This window comes from Pygocentrus nattereri, chromosome 5, assembly GCF_015220715.1.
Source record: "Pygocentrus nattereri isolate fPygNat1 chromosome 5, fPygNat1.pri, whole genome shotgun sequence".
In the NCBI taxonomy this organism is placed as follows: Eukaryota; Metazoa; Chordata; class Actinopteri; order Characiformes; family Serrasalmidae; genus Pygocentrus; species Pygocentrus nattereri.
In genome coordinates this window covers 7,099,652-7,116,120 of record NC_051215.1, presented here as the reverse complement: position 1 = coordinate 7,116,120, position 16,469 = coordinate 7,099,652, and the positions used below count along the sequence as shown (strand labels likewise).

The 16,469-nt window shown below is 37.8% G+C and overlaps 1 protein-coding gene across 4 annotated transcripts in view; it reads right to left on the bottom strand.

The window, feature by feature from the left end:
• Positions 1-3,854: 3,854 nt before the first annotated feature.
• Positions 3,855-16,469, bottom strand: part of LOC108426163 (rab11 family-interacting protein 2) — a 31,736-nt gene continuing 19,121 nt past the window's right edge. For 2 of the 4 annotated variants that reach the window (XM_017695474.2, XM_017695473.2), the window contains exon 6: positions 3,855-12,824. In XM_017695474.2, coding sequence (XP_017550963.1) covers positions 12,594-12,824 — 231 coding nt within the window. In that variant the 3' untranslated portion in view covers positions 3,855-12,593. The remainder of the gene's footprint in view (positions 12,825-16,469) is intronic. The other 2 variants (XR_001857752.2, XM_017695475.2) reach the window with 2 other exon arrangements.

Sequence of the window (16,469 nt, the reverse complement as noted above, 5' to 3'; positions counted from 1 at the left end):
TGACAAAACGTTTTCAGTAATGCAAGTTAAGACTGTAATATACACAGTGGAAGCCATACGTTCATGACCCATGCACCGTGGAAACGTACTGTGGTCTGACGAGGCAGCCTTTCAGATTATTAATGGACTTTGAAAAGAATCCAAATTATTACCAGTGTAAAGTTCTAAAGCGTCATAGTATGGGTAACTTGCACATCTATGAAGACACCATTAACACAAAGATTTAAACTCATTTTGGAGAAACATTGTGCCGCTGCTGGAGGAAAACCTTCATTTTTGTCATTTTTCAGTTTTTGACATAATTTGAAAATTCTGTTTACATTGTGTGTAAATTTCATGATGAATGAAATGAATGTACTAAAAGAAATGACCCAGAAATACGAGGTAAAAATGTCTGGTTCCACTGACTTACATTAAAAGTAAATTACCATTTTCTTCCAACAATAGTGATTAGCTACCTAGTATAGTGAACAACCTTTTGTACACAGCCTAGAAACGCACACTATGTACGCAACAGATGTATCGTTCCATGCCTTCGGCTGCCCACAGTTCTATGTGCAGAGGAGAAAAAAATATATAGCGTCATGAAAATGGCGGTGAATGAAGCCATTGGAGCAGAGCTTGTTTTGAAATGTGAGCTGTTTATGTCCTTGAATTCGTCTTCATGACCTAATAAAGTGTAAAACGATTGACCAATTAAAGAATTCTTTCATATATCTTACATCATCCATAAATCATATTTTAATCAGAAGTATTTGTTTATACCTATTTTATCGTACTACATAAGGTTGTTGGCGGCTTAGTTACCACAGCAACAAACGCAATGCAACAGGCAACATTTTCTCTCACCAGTTCCCTCACAAGTTGGGCGCCACAAATGCAAGAGACGGGACCTTTCTGGTGATGTCACCACGCAGCCTCATTAGGACGGTTCCATTTGTGTGATCCATAGGCTACTAAGGAGGAGTCTTCATAGGACAGTCCTACCAAGGACCTGCACTACCTCGGCTGAAGCCCAGGCTTTGGAACGCAGCTATTGTCTATTGTCAGGGATAGCCAGGGATGTTCATTCCAACATGACAGTGACAAAGCCACATTCTGCATGAGTCAACAGCTGGATTGGGTGTGTAATCAGAGGACCTTGTTCACCAACTGCTGTTAAGAAACTTCTCCTTTTATTTATGCAACTTTCAACGATTTTGACATTCACTAATGTTTTATTTGGGATTTGTTCTTGGGAAAGAAGAGAATCTACACACACTCAAGAGCACAAAGGTGTGAACAGATCCACAGTTTAAGAGCACACCATGACATCGGACTTAGACTATTAGGAGCTTTCTCAAGAACACATTTTAGAAAAAAATGGGGAAAGAGGCCCAGAGAGGGTAAACGTGAAAAATTTTCAAATGCAAAACACAACAATGAATATCCACAGTTTTGCACAGCTGAAAACTTTTATAATGGAAATATGGCAAAAGGTGATGTAACACAGTTGTATGCATGATTCTGTCACAACTTTTTCAGAACTTGTTGCAGGCATCAAACTTGGAATGAGTGAACATTTACAAAAAACCAGGGTAAATATGAAATAAGGTATAACATCATAAGGTAAAACATTAAATATTGTGTTTTTATGGGGATTTCTTCCCCCCAATTAAATACAGGTTAAACAGGATTTACAAATAACTACTTCAACTACATTTCATTAGCATTTCACATACCGTCCCAACATTTTTAGAACTGAGGGTTGTTATCATCCATTTCATCCAGTACGGCAGATACCTGCCTCTTAAACCCACCAATGGAGGGCATGTACCACCAACTAGACACAAACAACCAGGCATTCCATGCAATGTTGAGCACCCAACATCACCCAACCAAAGTCCAACCAGAGCACTCGTTCCACCAAAATCATTCCCTTTCATAATACCATTTCACCCACTTTCTGAAAATAAAAGCCTCTTTAACTTCATTTCAGTGTTTTCCAATGTATCACATAAGAGCTTTACAAGAAGGCTGCCCAATTAGGTGCTGGACAATTTCTTAATCCACCCTCAAGAACAAAGACGACTTCATCTCTATGAAAAGAAAGGACGTATCTCACGCGGGTGCAATTGTTTCGAGCTTTCTACAGCCGGACTGGAGTAGCTATTGAAGACTCTGAGGTTTGGTTTGCCTATCAATGGCCAACTCTGTTAATCTGTTCTTCATTCAGAGAGGAAACCTGCAGCCGCCTTTTCATCCAGACAGCTGCCTGAGAGAGAGAGACAGAGCGTCAATCTCCGAGGGCCCGGGACGGTCCAAGGAGAGTCCAGCTTTTTGAAACGTGGTGTAATGATACGGGCCCTCAAAAGGCGGAGACGGTAAACAAGAAGAATGGTGCTTGTTTCGTCGCTTGCTCGCACACACTCCCGGTTCACATAAGCAAATGAGGTGGGGACTTTAACAAGCCACCTTGTCGCTAAAGACACCAATCGTTTTTGTGAGGGAAAGCATGGGAATTTCTTCCAAACAATCATCTCACTGAAAGAAACGGCATCTGGGAGGCTTTCTCTGCATGGCTAATGGCTTAAACCCTGACTAAAAACTCTCAGGCTGAGAGGAACCTGTTTCATCTTCATATTACTGATGTTTTGGCACAGCCAACACTGAGAGATTAAAAAGGACACTAAAATAAAGCTATTATCTAAAAAACCCATTCAGATGTTGATATAAATTATAGCTTGTGCTATAATCTGATCAGAGTCTCAAAATCATTGTAAAATACTCAGTATACACAACTATTTCTGCCTCGCAACAACTGATTCTGTTTTTAGTACCAAATTAGTAAATAATGTTGTGTTGTAATTTGACGGCTTAAAAGGACAAGCAAGTGTATGAAGTAAGAACCCAGTTTTGTTTAAACTGAGAGGCTGACAACTTATTTACTTCACAACCCTGCTTACATATGGCTAAACAGGTGGTGACGAGCAACATGCAAGAGTGGTGTTACTTGAATGTCTTACACACTGCAAACGTGTGCGTTTTGTTTATACCTGCTTTGCATAGTATTAAACTCTGTTAAATCATAGGTTTATTTTATCTGCACATACGGACACCTTACTGTACATATTGCACTCCTGCAGAATCAGAATCAGGTTCTATTTATATCAGATGTCATATTTATTTATATATTTATTCAGCACTGTCACTATTTGCTGTTACCTGCGCCTTCCTCCACATTCATTACTGCTCCATCCATCCATCCATCCATCCATCCATAGTGTGGCAAAACAAATGCATAGTTTAGCTCAATTCTTACACAACACAGGAAATTATTATTATTTTTTTGAAGACAGGAATACACTCCTGAATAGTTTTTGGCTTGAACATACAGTTAAAGGCCTAAGGGGAAGCTGTGTTCTTTATGTGTCTTCTTGGAGGTTCCTTAAACTTGAAAAGTGCTCCACATTCATCTCTCTTTAAAGAAACATTGCTTGAAAAGTTCTTTAGGGTGCTCTCTCTCTCTCTCTCTCTCTCTCTCTCTATCTATCTATCTATCTATCTATCTCTGGCTCACTGTATTTTTGCTCGGTGTTGTGAGTTGGATTGGAGCAAAAAAAGTGGAATATCTTTAGGGTCCTTAAGCACGGTTTGAGGAACATCACTTTAGGGAACCAAAAGTGGTTCTTCTGTGGCATCACTCTAGACAGCTTGTTTATTCATCTTACTTTTAAGAGTGATATAATATCTTATTGAGGATAAAATACACAATGCAGCTCAGAATCGACCACGTGGCTTTGCAGGTTACAAAGGTTAATGAAATCATTATCATCTCAAGACATAAATGTATATTCAATAAAGAGGCTGTTACATGTGCTTTAAGAAGTACAGGGTGTTTATTGAAAAGGACAGTACAATCATGTGCCTTCCACATGGTAGTCCAAGGAGGCAGCGCAAGTCATCACTCCCTCCTTACATTTTTTTTTTTTTAGCCCATGCCGCATGCCGAGAATATAGACAGAGAGAGACAGAAAGAATTCAAAATGGGGGTCAATCATAAATAAATACAAATATATTATAAAAGGTACTTTTGCTGTATGCATTTTCCTAAGTCTTCTATTTGGGGAAACTACAGAAAAGTGGGTCAATAGGAAAAGTCTGGTTACAAGCTCGGTGAAAATTAGTACGTGCCAACAACCAAAATCTGAGGATTTCTTTGCAAGTAGTGTGACACACAACAGCTCAAGTGTTCGACAATCGTACTTTAAAAGGATCTTTCATCACATTCACATTGCAACTTCTTTTAATTAATAAGAAATAATAGTCTGAATATTATTTCAATGATGACCATAATAAGGTGTAATCACAGCATCAGAGGATTTTGTGGCTTTACAAGACAGTAGCTGCTGACATATATATAAAAAAGAACTATGAAACATAAGGCAATGAAAAAAATCAAACTGCAACTAGGCGATTTTTGGTATCCATTTACACAATATCAAACATTTTTGATTTTCTGTGGTTATGTATATAATAAAACGTTCTTCAATTAACCTTACATTGAAACTCATGGAAGTGAATTTCACTTAATTTGAGACAAATTATGGGTGAATGGGTGAACTTTCTAAGTAGTTGAGCCAAGAAACAATTGTAGGCAGTGTTTTCATCATCATACATCAAATGCACTGTGCAAACATGAGTAAAAGTCATGCGTTCTGGTGATGCAATTTGTTCTTGTAGCATAAAGAATTTAGATATAGCCACAGCTGTCACAATAAAAACGTGACTTTTCCGATAAATGACATGGTGAAAAGGGAATGTTTGTATTTGCGAAATACAGAAGAAGGAAGCACTGGTGTTACCAAGAAGCAAAGACTGCAAGTCAGAAATTCTGAGCATGGAACGTTCAATTCAAGAATGGAGACTTAATTACATTTTAACTTGGCATCAGTCACCATCAAAAGCCCAAGTGGGGGAGTTAATTAGAGCGGTTACTGCATTTCAGCAAACAAAACAAGCTGACACGTGATTGAGAGAGAAAAAGAGACAAGCATGGAGGGTTCAATTTAGTTTTGACTTAGCCATCTATGACAATCAATGAGACTGCAAACCGTTAGCAAGGGGTTGCTTTTAAAATGCTAATCTTAGTGGTTTCTTTGCACGTTTTCTTTCCTTCTACACACTGGTGACACAGCAATGGTCATAACTGACATACCTTCCCAATGCATGTGCTTGAAATGGTTTTCTATAAGAGCAAAAGCATAAAGGTCACTGTAAGATCAAATGTAATGATGGTCTTTCACAGTTTGTGAAGTGATGAAACAGGACAGTTCATTTTCAATATACTGGACACACGCAGGGAGCTGTTAAGACACTGGTCAAGTACATGCGCCTGCATTTGTGATTACAGACATTGCTGATTGGTTGAAATACATTCAGAGTAGAACACAAAAACAGCTCTGAACTGAGATGCATAGTAAATGGAGTAAAACACTGGAAAGTCATTTGATAGCTGTGAAGCATTCAAAGAGTTCACTGTGCAAGGATGTTACATAGAATTGATCGTAATCAAGAGAAGTTTTCTACACAGATGAACAACATAACACGACGAAGACGACTTTTGTCAAAATAAACAAAGGACAGCAGCTGAAAAAGCCAATTCACTCATTTACATCTCAAATTAGCATGAATGACTTGGCCCAGCAGCACTTGACAGCATTTATTAAATAAAAAAAAAACAAAACAAAAAAAAAACACATGAGCCAATGTCTTATATAAACACTGCGGAAGTACTGCTTCGTCTATCTATCGAACCTTTTGGTCGCACATATCAAAATACGTTTTTTTTTTCCTCATATTTTGTACATATGATATCCATGCAAACTCAAAAGCATTCGCACAATGTGTAACACTGTGGGTGGCACTAATGCACTGTGCAAAACTTCAGTCGCATGGAAGTAAAGACCTCCTAAAGATCTCCTTAAGCACTCTGGATAAGTGACAAATACAACCGTACAGTGACTCTCAAATCCATTTTTTGTGGCTGCATTAACAGCAAACCAGCACAGTGTTCAGACTACTTACACTACCTCTCACAAGTCTGGAATCCCCACTTTATTCAATAGTTTAATAATATTAAAATGACCATTACTACTCAAATTAATGAGGAGCAGAACAGTAGAAAGTTCTGATAATTTCACAACTTTCCCCAAATACTCAACAATATTGGGGTCATATTTTGTATTATCAGCAGCTACACTGTACAAGCTGAAGATGAATAAAATTTCACAAACTATTAATGACCAACGACTCCAAATTTCTGAGCAGAACTTCACTAGTCGTCTGGGTTGCTATTTGCAGATATACTTTTTGTGTATATGTGACTATATCACCTTTCATTTAATAGAACATTCAAAATGGATTAGTATACACCAATATATAAAATCACTTAATCTTTTTGTCAATTATTTTTTTCATGCAAATAATTGACGAATAGGAGTCTTTTCAGCATTGAATATCCCGCCCTCATGGTCAAGTTTGTCACTTTGATAGAAATTAGGGCGTCATAGTTTCCACTGAATAAACTAAAGTGGTATCTGCTAACTAAGCTACTTAGAGGATTTCCCCAAATGTATTTATTTATTTTTTTATTGTTTACTTCCTACTTAGGTCAACAAAACTTTTGCTCCCCTGCCCAAGAAGACAGATAACAATTACACCTTTTGTTTTTGTGGATATTTTTGGGAAATTAACTATTACCAAATTTGATCACATCTTTAGTGGTCAAAACTATTACAATATACTAAAATAAGCTACAATCTACTTCACTAAGGATGTTGGAACTCAATGACAAGCAGCTGATCATAAGTACAGTCAGGTTCACAGTTCATCTGCAATACTTTAGTTTGTAGACTCTACACCGAACACTGCAGGAAACAGCACGGCTTGTTAAACAGTTAGGACCACTGTTTCCGAGTCTAATTCCTGCATCGTACCTGAATGATCACAGGTACGATGCAGGAATTAGACAATTATAATAAAGACCATTGCCTTGGAAGTAACTCAAAAGTTGCTGTTGATGAGATTAGAGCGATGTAACTATATGTTCTCATTATTATGATCATTTATGCGATGCTATGCTTTTCTGAGCACAGTATGGCTACTGTCAGTACCTATAAGCCTGTAACAGGTGTTGCAGTAACTTTTCCTTTGTAAATTGGAACTAAGTGCTTGGTGCTGTTTTGCATTTTGACCATTCCAACTTGCTTGCTAGCCTCAGAAAACCTAAATATAGTGATACATTTTTCATGAAAATGTCTTTTTTTTGTCTTGTTTTTTTTTTTTTTAAATACCCCTGGTCAAATTACATATTTTGTTGATTTTAAATAAAAAATAAGAAAATAAGATCAGATTTGCCATTTGTCTGCACACTTTTTACACATACTACACAATTTCCATTTATTTATATCTTAAAAAAAATAAAAAAATACAAAAACAAATTGTGCCATAACTTTTGCACAGGCCACATTTTATGTTCAATTTTTTTATGTTAAATTCAGCAAATAAACAATAACTTTACAGAACTCTGCAAATCTCAGTACAATATGTGTACTTATGTCACTTAAAAAAAAAATATCAACAAAACGTAATTTGACTATTAAAAGTGTGCCCAAACTTTTGCATGCAATCCTATAGATTTTGCCATCTCGCCCATCTCTACACAACACATCATCTATTAGGCTAACGGGCAAATCAGCATAGAAGAGGCTAAAATAATCTCTGACCTGAAACACCTATTGCAATACCTAGTGTCAGGAATGTGTTTATAGTTAACAATAAATGACTGCGTGGTTGGTTGATGCTTTTCTTAGCTAGCAAACAGCTGGAAAATTATACTGTGTACGTGCCCACCTGCAGACTGATGTTGGCACAAGACAGCAATGAGTCTAAGTGAGTCACCCAGACGAAGGAGAAGTGCTTTAAAAAGTAGGTTCTTCTCCGCATTAAAATAGCATGTTAGACACTGTGACTTCCTTTAGCTTGACAGACATTTTTGTTCAATGTTTTGTGCAAAGATGTTCATTGTGCATAGTCTTAGTCATGCACTTTGGCCAAGCAATCCAATTAGGAAGCTGGAATAATAGCAAATGGCTGGGTTTTTTATAAAAAACCTTACATATCCAGGTGTTTTTAAAAAGGCAGCCACAGTCAGTGACAGTTCATGAGATGGTGGTTTATCTCCCACAGTTAACGGCTTCTAGGTTATAAAGACCTTGTCTTAACATGTAATATTAGAACTTCTGTATTAATCTGATCAAAGGTAGAAACAGTAATATCAAACCTTTAACTCCAGTAGTATTCTATAAAACAATCTGTAAACAAGGTTTTTGTTCTAACCAAACTTAAAAGTACCGTTTGCCAATGCCTTAGCCTACATTGCACTTAACCATGTATACTGTAATGAATAATAAGACATAGAATTAGGCTAATGAAATGTATTTGCTCCAAATAACCATTAGCTAATATAAGTTTTCAGCGGAAAAGTATGAGTACATTTGCCAGATGTTATGTTTAGTTTCCGAAGGATATAAATAAAATTCACACAATACATCAGGTCAACAAAGAGAAAATAAGCAGATTAAATCATTTTTAAAACCGTTCAATTTGATTTTCAATTACAAAGAGTAACAAACAGAATATGTAATGAGAGGAGGAGAAAACAGAAGAGGTGGTGCAAGAGTTGGTGGTGCAAATATTGATAATCCCTAAGATTAAAAACTGATTCTGTATTACTTTTGTTATATTCACATAACATGAGTTCTCTTAGATCTGGCCATTAGTGCAAATCACTTCTTAGTGCTGACGACACCAAGACCCAGCAGGTTTAGGTTTAGCTGAGAAACATTCAGAATCAGATCTTTGGAAACTGAGCATGAACTGCTTTTTTGTTCGATTCAACTCCTCAATACGACTAGAATTAAATACTCAGTAGTGTAACTGTGAACCAGTCCAGTGCATCAACATGTACATTTCAACACGTAAATACCAGGGGTGCACTATATATCAATGGCCAATACATTATTCCCGGATAAATGGGAAACATCAATTATTATTATTATCAGTTCGATATCAGAATGATGGCTGATAATTACAACCAATAACAAAACTTGTACACTTAGTTTCACATGTGTAATTACTAGTGAATTACCTTTTTTTTATTTAAAAAAACTCATTTAAACAGTACCCAATAATGCCTGCCTCATACATGGAAAACTGAAGTTTCAATAGACCCTTTTCATCAAAGCAGGGAAAACATTACAGCAGCGGTGGCATTCATAAATGCTCGATAAGGTGTTTATCTAATTTTTCCACAAAATCGAATGAGGTCGGTGTGTGTGTGAGCTAACCCACAATGACTGGAATGATGTTTAATTCGTTCAGTATGCCTGCGTGGTAACATCACTAACTATACAAAAGCATCAAAATACACCGAACAACACAACAGCCGCACCTAAAGGGAGCGATTTGGTGAAAAAATAAATTTACCTAATATTCCACTCACCCCAGCAGAGCATGTGAGCACTGCAGAATTGGAAGCAGGGCAACTTTTCAGAAAGTCCGAACGTCAGTGTTCTCTCTGGCTCCAAAGTCGGTCTATCATCGCTCCATCCCGAATGCCAGACAGTTCTTCTCCCCGCCATTAATTATATAATTTCTGATATAAAGTGTGTAGTGTCTTGTCTATATGTTCAAGACATAAATATAAGAATGAATCATGGTGTGGGGATCCTCTGACGTGTGAGTGAGGAGAGGCCCATCTTGCCCAACCAGATACCAAAGCAACAGGAGTCAGTAGTCTAGTCAAAAAGTACTTTTAGATTACACTAAAAGTAGATTTCGTCCATCTTACTCTCTGACAACTAAGGATATAAAACTGTGTTGTAATGTTTTCCGTACTCTGACAACTTCCATTGTTTTGAAAACAGAAGTTTGTAAGCAGCTCTGGAGAAGAATGTTTGCTTAATAAATGTGAAATATGAGCAACAATTGTTTGCAACAACTGTCAGATCTGATTTAGCTTTGCAAAAGTAAGTTATCATCATCAAACGTATCCGTTATCAGCAACGATATCCGTCACAACAAAGTGTTAATCATCAGTTATCATCATCAGCCCAGACATTCAATATTGGTGCACCCCTAGTACAGTGCTGTCAAAAAGTATTTGCCGCTCACCCGATTTCTCCTATTTTTTCTAATTTGTCACTTCTAAATGTTTCAGACCATCCAACTAATTTTAATATAAGATAAAGACCATGCAAGTAAACACAAAATCCAGCTTTTAAACTGTCATTCCATTTACTGAGGATAAAAATTTACTCCAGATCTATATCACCTATGTGATAAAGTAACTAACTAACGTTTGCGATAATGTCCAATGAGTCTTTAACATTACTATGGAGCAATTCTGGCCCACTATTCTTTACAGAATAGTTTTAATTTGGCTATACTGGATGGTTTTCAAGCATGAACTATCTGTTTAAGGTCTTGCCACAGCATCTTAAGGGGATTCATGTCAAGACATTGACACGGTCACTCTACAACCTTACTTTTTCTTTTGAGACATTCAGAGGTGGACTTGCTTGGATCATTGTCCTACTGCATAAACCCAACTGTGCTTGAGCTTTAGGTTCCAAACTGCCAGGCGGACATTCTCCTTCAGGATTTTCTGACAGAGCAGAATTCATGGTTGAATCAATTATGACAAGACATCCAGCCCCAGACCATCACACTACCACCACCATGTTTGACTGGTGGAATGATGTTCTTATGGTGGTATGCAGTGTTAGCTATGCCAGATGTAATGGAACCCATGTCTTCCAAAAAGTTCCACCTTTGACTCATCATCTTATCCCATAGTCTTGGGGGTCATCTAGATATTTTTTGGCAAATGTGAGCTAGGCTTTGCCTTTTCTTTGGTCAGCAGTGGTCCCATGGATGCCATTTTTGTCCAGTAGCTTTCTTATTGTGGAATCATGTACACTGTCTTTAACTGAGGAAAGTGAGGCCTGCAGGATTTAGAGGTTTGTCTGGGTTCTTTGGTCACCTCCAGTGGTAAAATTTCACCACTGTTACCAAGTTTTCTCCATTTGTGGATAATGGCTCTCACTGTGGGTCACTGGAGTCCCAGAGCCTTAACAATGGCTTTGTAACCCTTTTCAGTCTGGTAGAATTCAATGACTTTGTTTTGCATTTGTATTTGTATCTCTTTAGAACACAACATCATGTGCTGCTTTTTAAGACCTTCTAACCTACTTCACATTGCCAGACAAGCTCTATTTAAATCATGTTTAGATTCAACAGGCCTGGTAGCAATCATGCCTGGGTGACGCAAGTGAAACTGTCCCAACAGTCAACTGAATTTGGGTAAATGGTTGATTTAATAGCCAAGGAAGAAACTACTCTTTCACACAGGGCCAGATAGGGCTGAAAAGCACTTTTCCTTCCATAAATAAAATCATCAATAAAAAAAAAAAACATTTGATGTTTACTTGGGTTATCTTTGTCTAATATTAAAAAAAAAACAGTTTGATGATCAAAACATTCAAATGTGATAAATATGCAAAAAATAGAACAGATCGGGTGAGGGCAAATACTTTTCCACAGCACTATAAGTACCAATTTGCAAGTACCCTCTCCCCAAAATATATCAAACCACACCAACAGATTCCAGTACCAGTTCAACTGATCACTATTAGAAATAAGCGACAGTAGTGATAAAATGTTCCGTAACTCATGAAACATTGAAAGCAGTGTGGCAACATTCAGTTACCTAAGAATGGAGTCCATGATGGTAGATGATGACTGAGTTCCAGTTTCACTCTTTAGTCTCACGGCACAGTGTAAACACACTTCTGCAGGGGGTGAGTGTAGATACCCTGTTATCAAACAGCTCATGGCCATGGGGTCACAGTAAACTGCACTTTTCTTCCTCCGTTCCTAAGATATCCAGTAAACACAACAGACATTAATCGTACTCAGTAACAACTGAGCACCCACACAGACAGGCAGGTGCCCATGATATGGTTGCCACATAACCACAAAAGCTGAACATGTGGCTGAACTCTGATAGCAACAATACTGAGTATGTGTGTGGTGATAAACTGAAGTGCATTATAAAATAAACCGTCAATTCAAATGGTTAAAATATTTGCTCATCATTATTGTTGCTGTGCCTAGGACAGCAATGTCAACTCAACACAGTCTGTTTTCGGATCACGACTTCGGTCCCCTTGCGCAAAGTTTTTTTTTCCTCTACAGCTTACCACAAACTGAACAGGTATGCGAGCACAAATATCAGTGTATATATTGACAGAAAAGGCTATTAGTCAGCCTGTGCCCAAACCTACCTTTAAAAAGAATGTTTGGCAATGACAAATCCATACAGTCCTTAATCCGTCATTCTGTAACCAATTTTAAGTGAAGGTGTCACACATGTAAACTAGCAAGGTTGCCTGTAACCAGAATTGCTCATTTCAGTCCTTTTGTTCATTGCTTACGTTTCTGGTTCAAACATCAGATGTACCACTCTGACGATACGATGAAGTTCACCTCTACTTCTTGGAGATTTTGCCTGCTTTCCTCTTGGGCTCATACGGCGTCCTCAGGATGCTGGGTGTCTCCTCCATCACTCTCACCAGCAGGTTGTCAATGTAGTCCTCCAGCTCGCGGATGTGGGCATCCTTCTTCCTCACCACCTCCTTCTGCTTGATCAGCTCCTGCACCACCTCTTCAAACGAAAGCCCGCTGTATGCTGCCATACTGGTCTGGAGCTGCTCAGCCCCCTAGACAATGTGAAGAAAACAAGAATATGAAACTGCCACAGCAGAAAAAAAGGGATTCAAGTCAGTTACAGTATCCCAATGAAGTCCCACTAAATCAACCAACACAGAATTCAGTAAAACCAACTGTTCATCCCTATTAAGAAAAACATTTACTTTTTTTAAATGATAAAACGCAGTTATGCATTTTGCTGAAACATTTCTACAATATTCCCGAGGATTTGATTTCATTAGTTAAGTCAGACAAATTAAATGACTATTGCTCTTGTCAGAAGAATCCAAACAGCTTGTTCCTTTCCATTTCCGTGCCAGGCCGCAAGCACAACATGAAAAGATTAATGAATAGCTTTGAACTATGAGCTTTGATTCTACATCAAGGTCAGTTTAAATTGCAAATACATCAAAATTAGTAGCACTGTATGTATTTCAACTCTTAACATTTACAACCTTTAACATTTCTATTATCTCACTCTTTACTAATTAGCAGAACAGCATTACTGCACAGGCTATATGCCATAATTACATTAAAAAAAAGCTTTGCCAAGTTTCCAAGTTTGTGGCATTACAAAGAAAAATTTCACATATTGCACAATATTAAAATGATGACTTCTGTATTCCTGGGTATGATTAAATGTGAGCCAATGAACAAATAAGCTTTTACTCAAAATTATAACATCATAGATTGGTGGTAATAATAATAATAATAATAATAATAATAATGTCATGAAGCATGACTTACAGTTAGTACTATGGTATTTCAATAAAAATGGTCATTAAGTGCTCATTGCTCATTTCCCAGCATTTCATTCTTTTTTTTTTTGGAGATTTGCTTTCAGTTTTCTAAGAAATCTGCAGGGATATTCTTTCACACCTCCAAAGTTCAGTCTTAGAAGCTGGTTTTGCATTTTCTGCTTCTCACCATCCAATTAATCCCAAACACACTCAGTGATGTTGAGGTCTGAAGCGCTGTTCTGAGGACACCAGCACCTTCTATGATTTGCCGATTTTATCATTCTTTGGCTGTTTCTTTTTCTCAGTCAGGCTTCTTTCAGTTACACATCCTTTCAGACCCACAACGTCGATCTGTCTTCCCACAGTGGAACTGATGGACTAAAACATCTGATCATTTTAATGTAAATCAGTGCAGAGTGGAGCTTAATTTCTCCAATGTCTAAAAAAATTAAAGCTTTAAGTAGTTAAGTTCATCCAATGGTGACAGTTTTGATGGTCTACCAGTTGTTAAAAGTCCCACTTTCTGAGTGCCTTTTTTTTTCTGAATTTTTTTCCCCTGAAACTCCAGTTTTAGGAAATCCTGTTTATTCCCTTGATTTGCTTTGACTTTCCCCTTCCTCATGCAGGTGGATTACTTTATGTAATGCTCTCAGAAATATCTCCTGAAAAACAAATAACTTGTACTCTATGGCCTTTTCACTGGAAATTAAATAAGTACTTGGTGGTCTCTGACCTTTGCACAGTACTGTATAAGCACATACCATTATGTAAATAATCGCAATGTTATGAATAAGTACTGCATTACAATATGCAAGACATATGTCGAGATGTCTAGAGAGTTGGGGGGGGGGGGGGGGGGGGGCGGGGGTCTCACAAGCTAAATAAGTCGGAGTAAGTCAGTAGCTGATGTGTGTTTGAGATGGATGAGTGTTCAGACTCCTAGCCAGCCTTCAGTCCTTACACTGACCCAGGACCTTGACTAGATGAGCTGACAAGAGCAGCAATTAAGATTAGCCTTCTCAGATAACAATAATAAAGATAGAGCTCCTGACATTCCTTTTCTTTTCCCTGGGGAAACAACAAAGAACAGTTTGCGTTCATAAAACTGTCAAAGCTAAGATGTTTTGTCTTCATAAAGTTGGTTGGATGAGTTCCCTGAATTTTGCCTGCCTTCACTAATCTGTGAAGCTGTCATGATCTACACAGACAACGCTTCGGATGATGATCCTCCACTAGCCAAGAAAAACTTCTAGCCTCGAAATGAAACTCATTGTCGAATAAAGAAGGTGTTTCACAGGGCTGGCGGAGAGCAAGAGGAGGAGGATTTAGGGAAACAGGACACTGGGTGAAGCAGAAAGGCACTGAGGCGAGAGCTGGCAGAGCCACTGAAGGGAGCCCAGGAAATGACCATGAACTAGCAAACCGCTGACGAGCAGATTTGTGCAATCAGGGGAAGCGGCGAGATAAGACTTGCACTTGGCATTCTCCAGTTGTCTCATTACTGAAGCTAATGAGGGCCTCTGCGCTGAAAATCTAAAACTCGAGTCCTTTGAAACGTCTCAACCGGCTTCCTCCCCCTCACACTTTAATTAGGTCTTCACAGTGCCATTTCACAGACGTGTTGCTAACGCGGTCTTGACGCCGGGTGAGGAAAGCCATTTTCAGCACTCTGTTAACCATTTAAATATCATTTCAGCCTTCCTTCGCGCAAAGTAAACGCTATTCCATGCTGGACGTAATGACAATAACCATTATTACAATTATGACAAAAGCCAGACATGGTGCTTACTTCACCCTTGTTTAACACTGGTCATAAGTTTGACCTGTCAGACCAGTGACAAATTGCACACTGTTCACAATAGGAATTCCAATTATTGAATGAAATGTACAAGCTTGTTCACTCGCTAAAAAAGGGGGGAACACGTTAATAACATCGCACCATTTCAAATTACACCTAGATCAAAGACGATGAGCAGCTATTTCGATCTGCTAATTAGATAAATGGTAGTTGAAGCAGAGTGTCACCAGTGATATCATGGCAGAGATCAGCATCATCTACTGCGATGTCAAAAAGTACTGCAATAAATGATTAATTAAAAGTTTTGGCAAGTTTGAACTTTTTTTTTTTTATACTTGTATTTAAAAGAAAAGACAAAAAAAATAAAAAATTTCAGCAGCTGTTTAGACTGCGGTTACATTTCAGTGTGGCCCAAACGTTCGTGACTACAATGAAAATCTGTGACTATAAATTCTAAACGTTTTAAGGCTTAAATGAAAACAATCTTAAAACGAAAAAGAAGAAATATTCTACACTATAGCTTGACCACTATTCAAATTTAAGCTAATTTATGACAACTGACCATGTCTTGTCACTTTCACTGAGGCTCAAACTATTATTTCACATTATGGATGTTGACAAAAACGTCAACAAATATTTCTGTTGCCAATTTTTCATTTACATTTTCAAAGTCATGTCCAACAACCAGTAAGTTAACAACTTAATCTGAAAAGAGCAGCAATGCACTTATAGTGTTGTATCAGACTTTTCAGTCTTTTTCATTCTATGTAAGTGAACGAAAAATAATAATTATGGCTGAAAGTCACAAAACAAGTCTGGGAGCATTTTATTAAATTAAGTATAGTCACATACACATTTTGCAAGTCTGACTTAACTTTCCATGGAAGCACAATGTTACCCTCTACCACGCTAAAGCAGCAGCAACAAAGAGCAAATGGTAGCCTTCCCTCCAGACCAGTGTTCTGGCAAACTGAACTATCCCGCTCTTTCTGGAAACCTGTTCCCACAGAGCTTGTCTAGTGACCTAGCGTGTTAAAATATTAAACTGGTTAACTGATGCTGCAGCCTGAGGAGCTATAAGGTTAACGCTCCTGTTATCCTCAAATTTGATAACATAT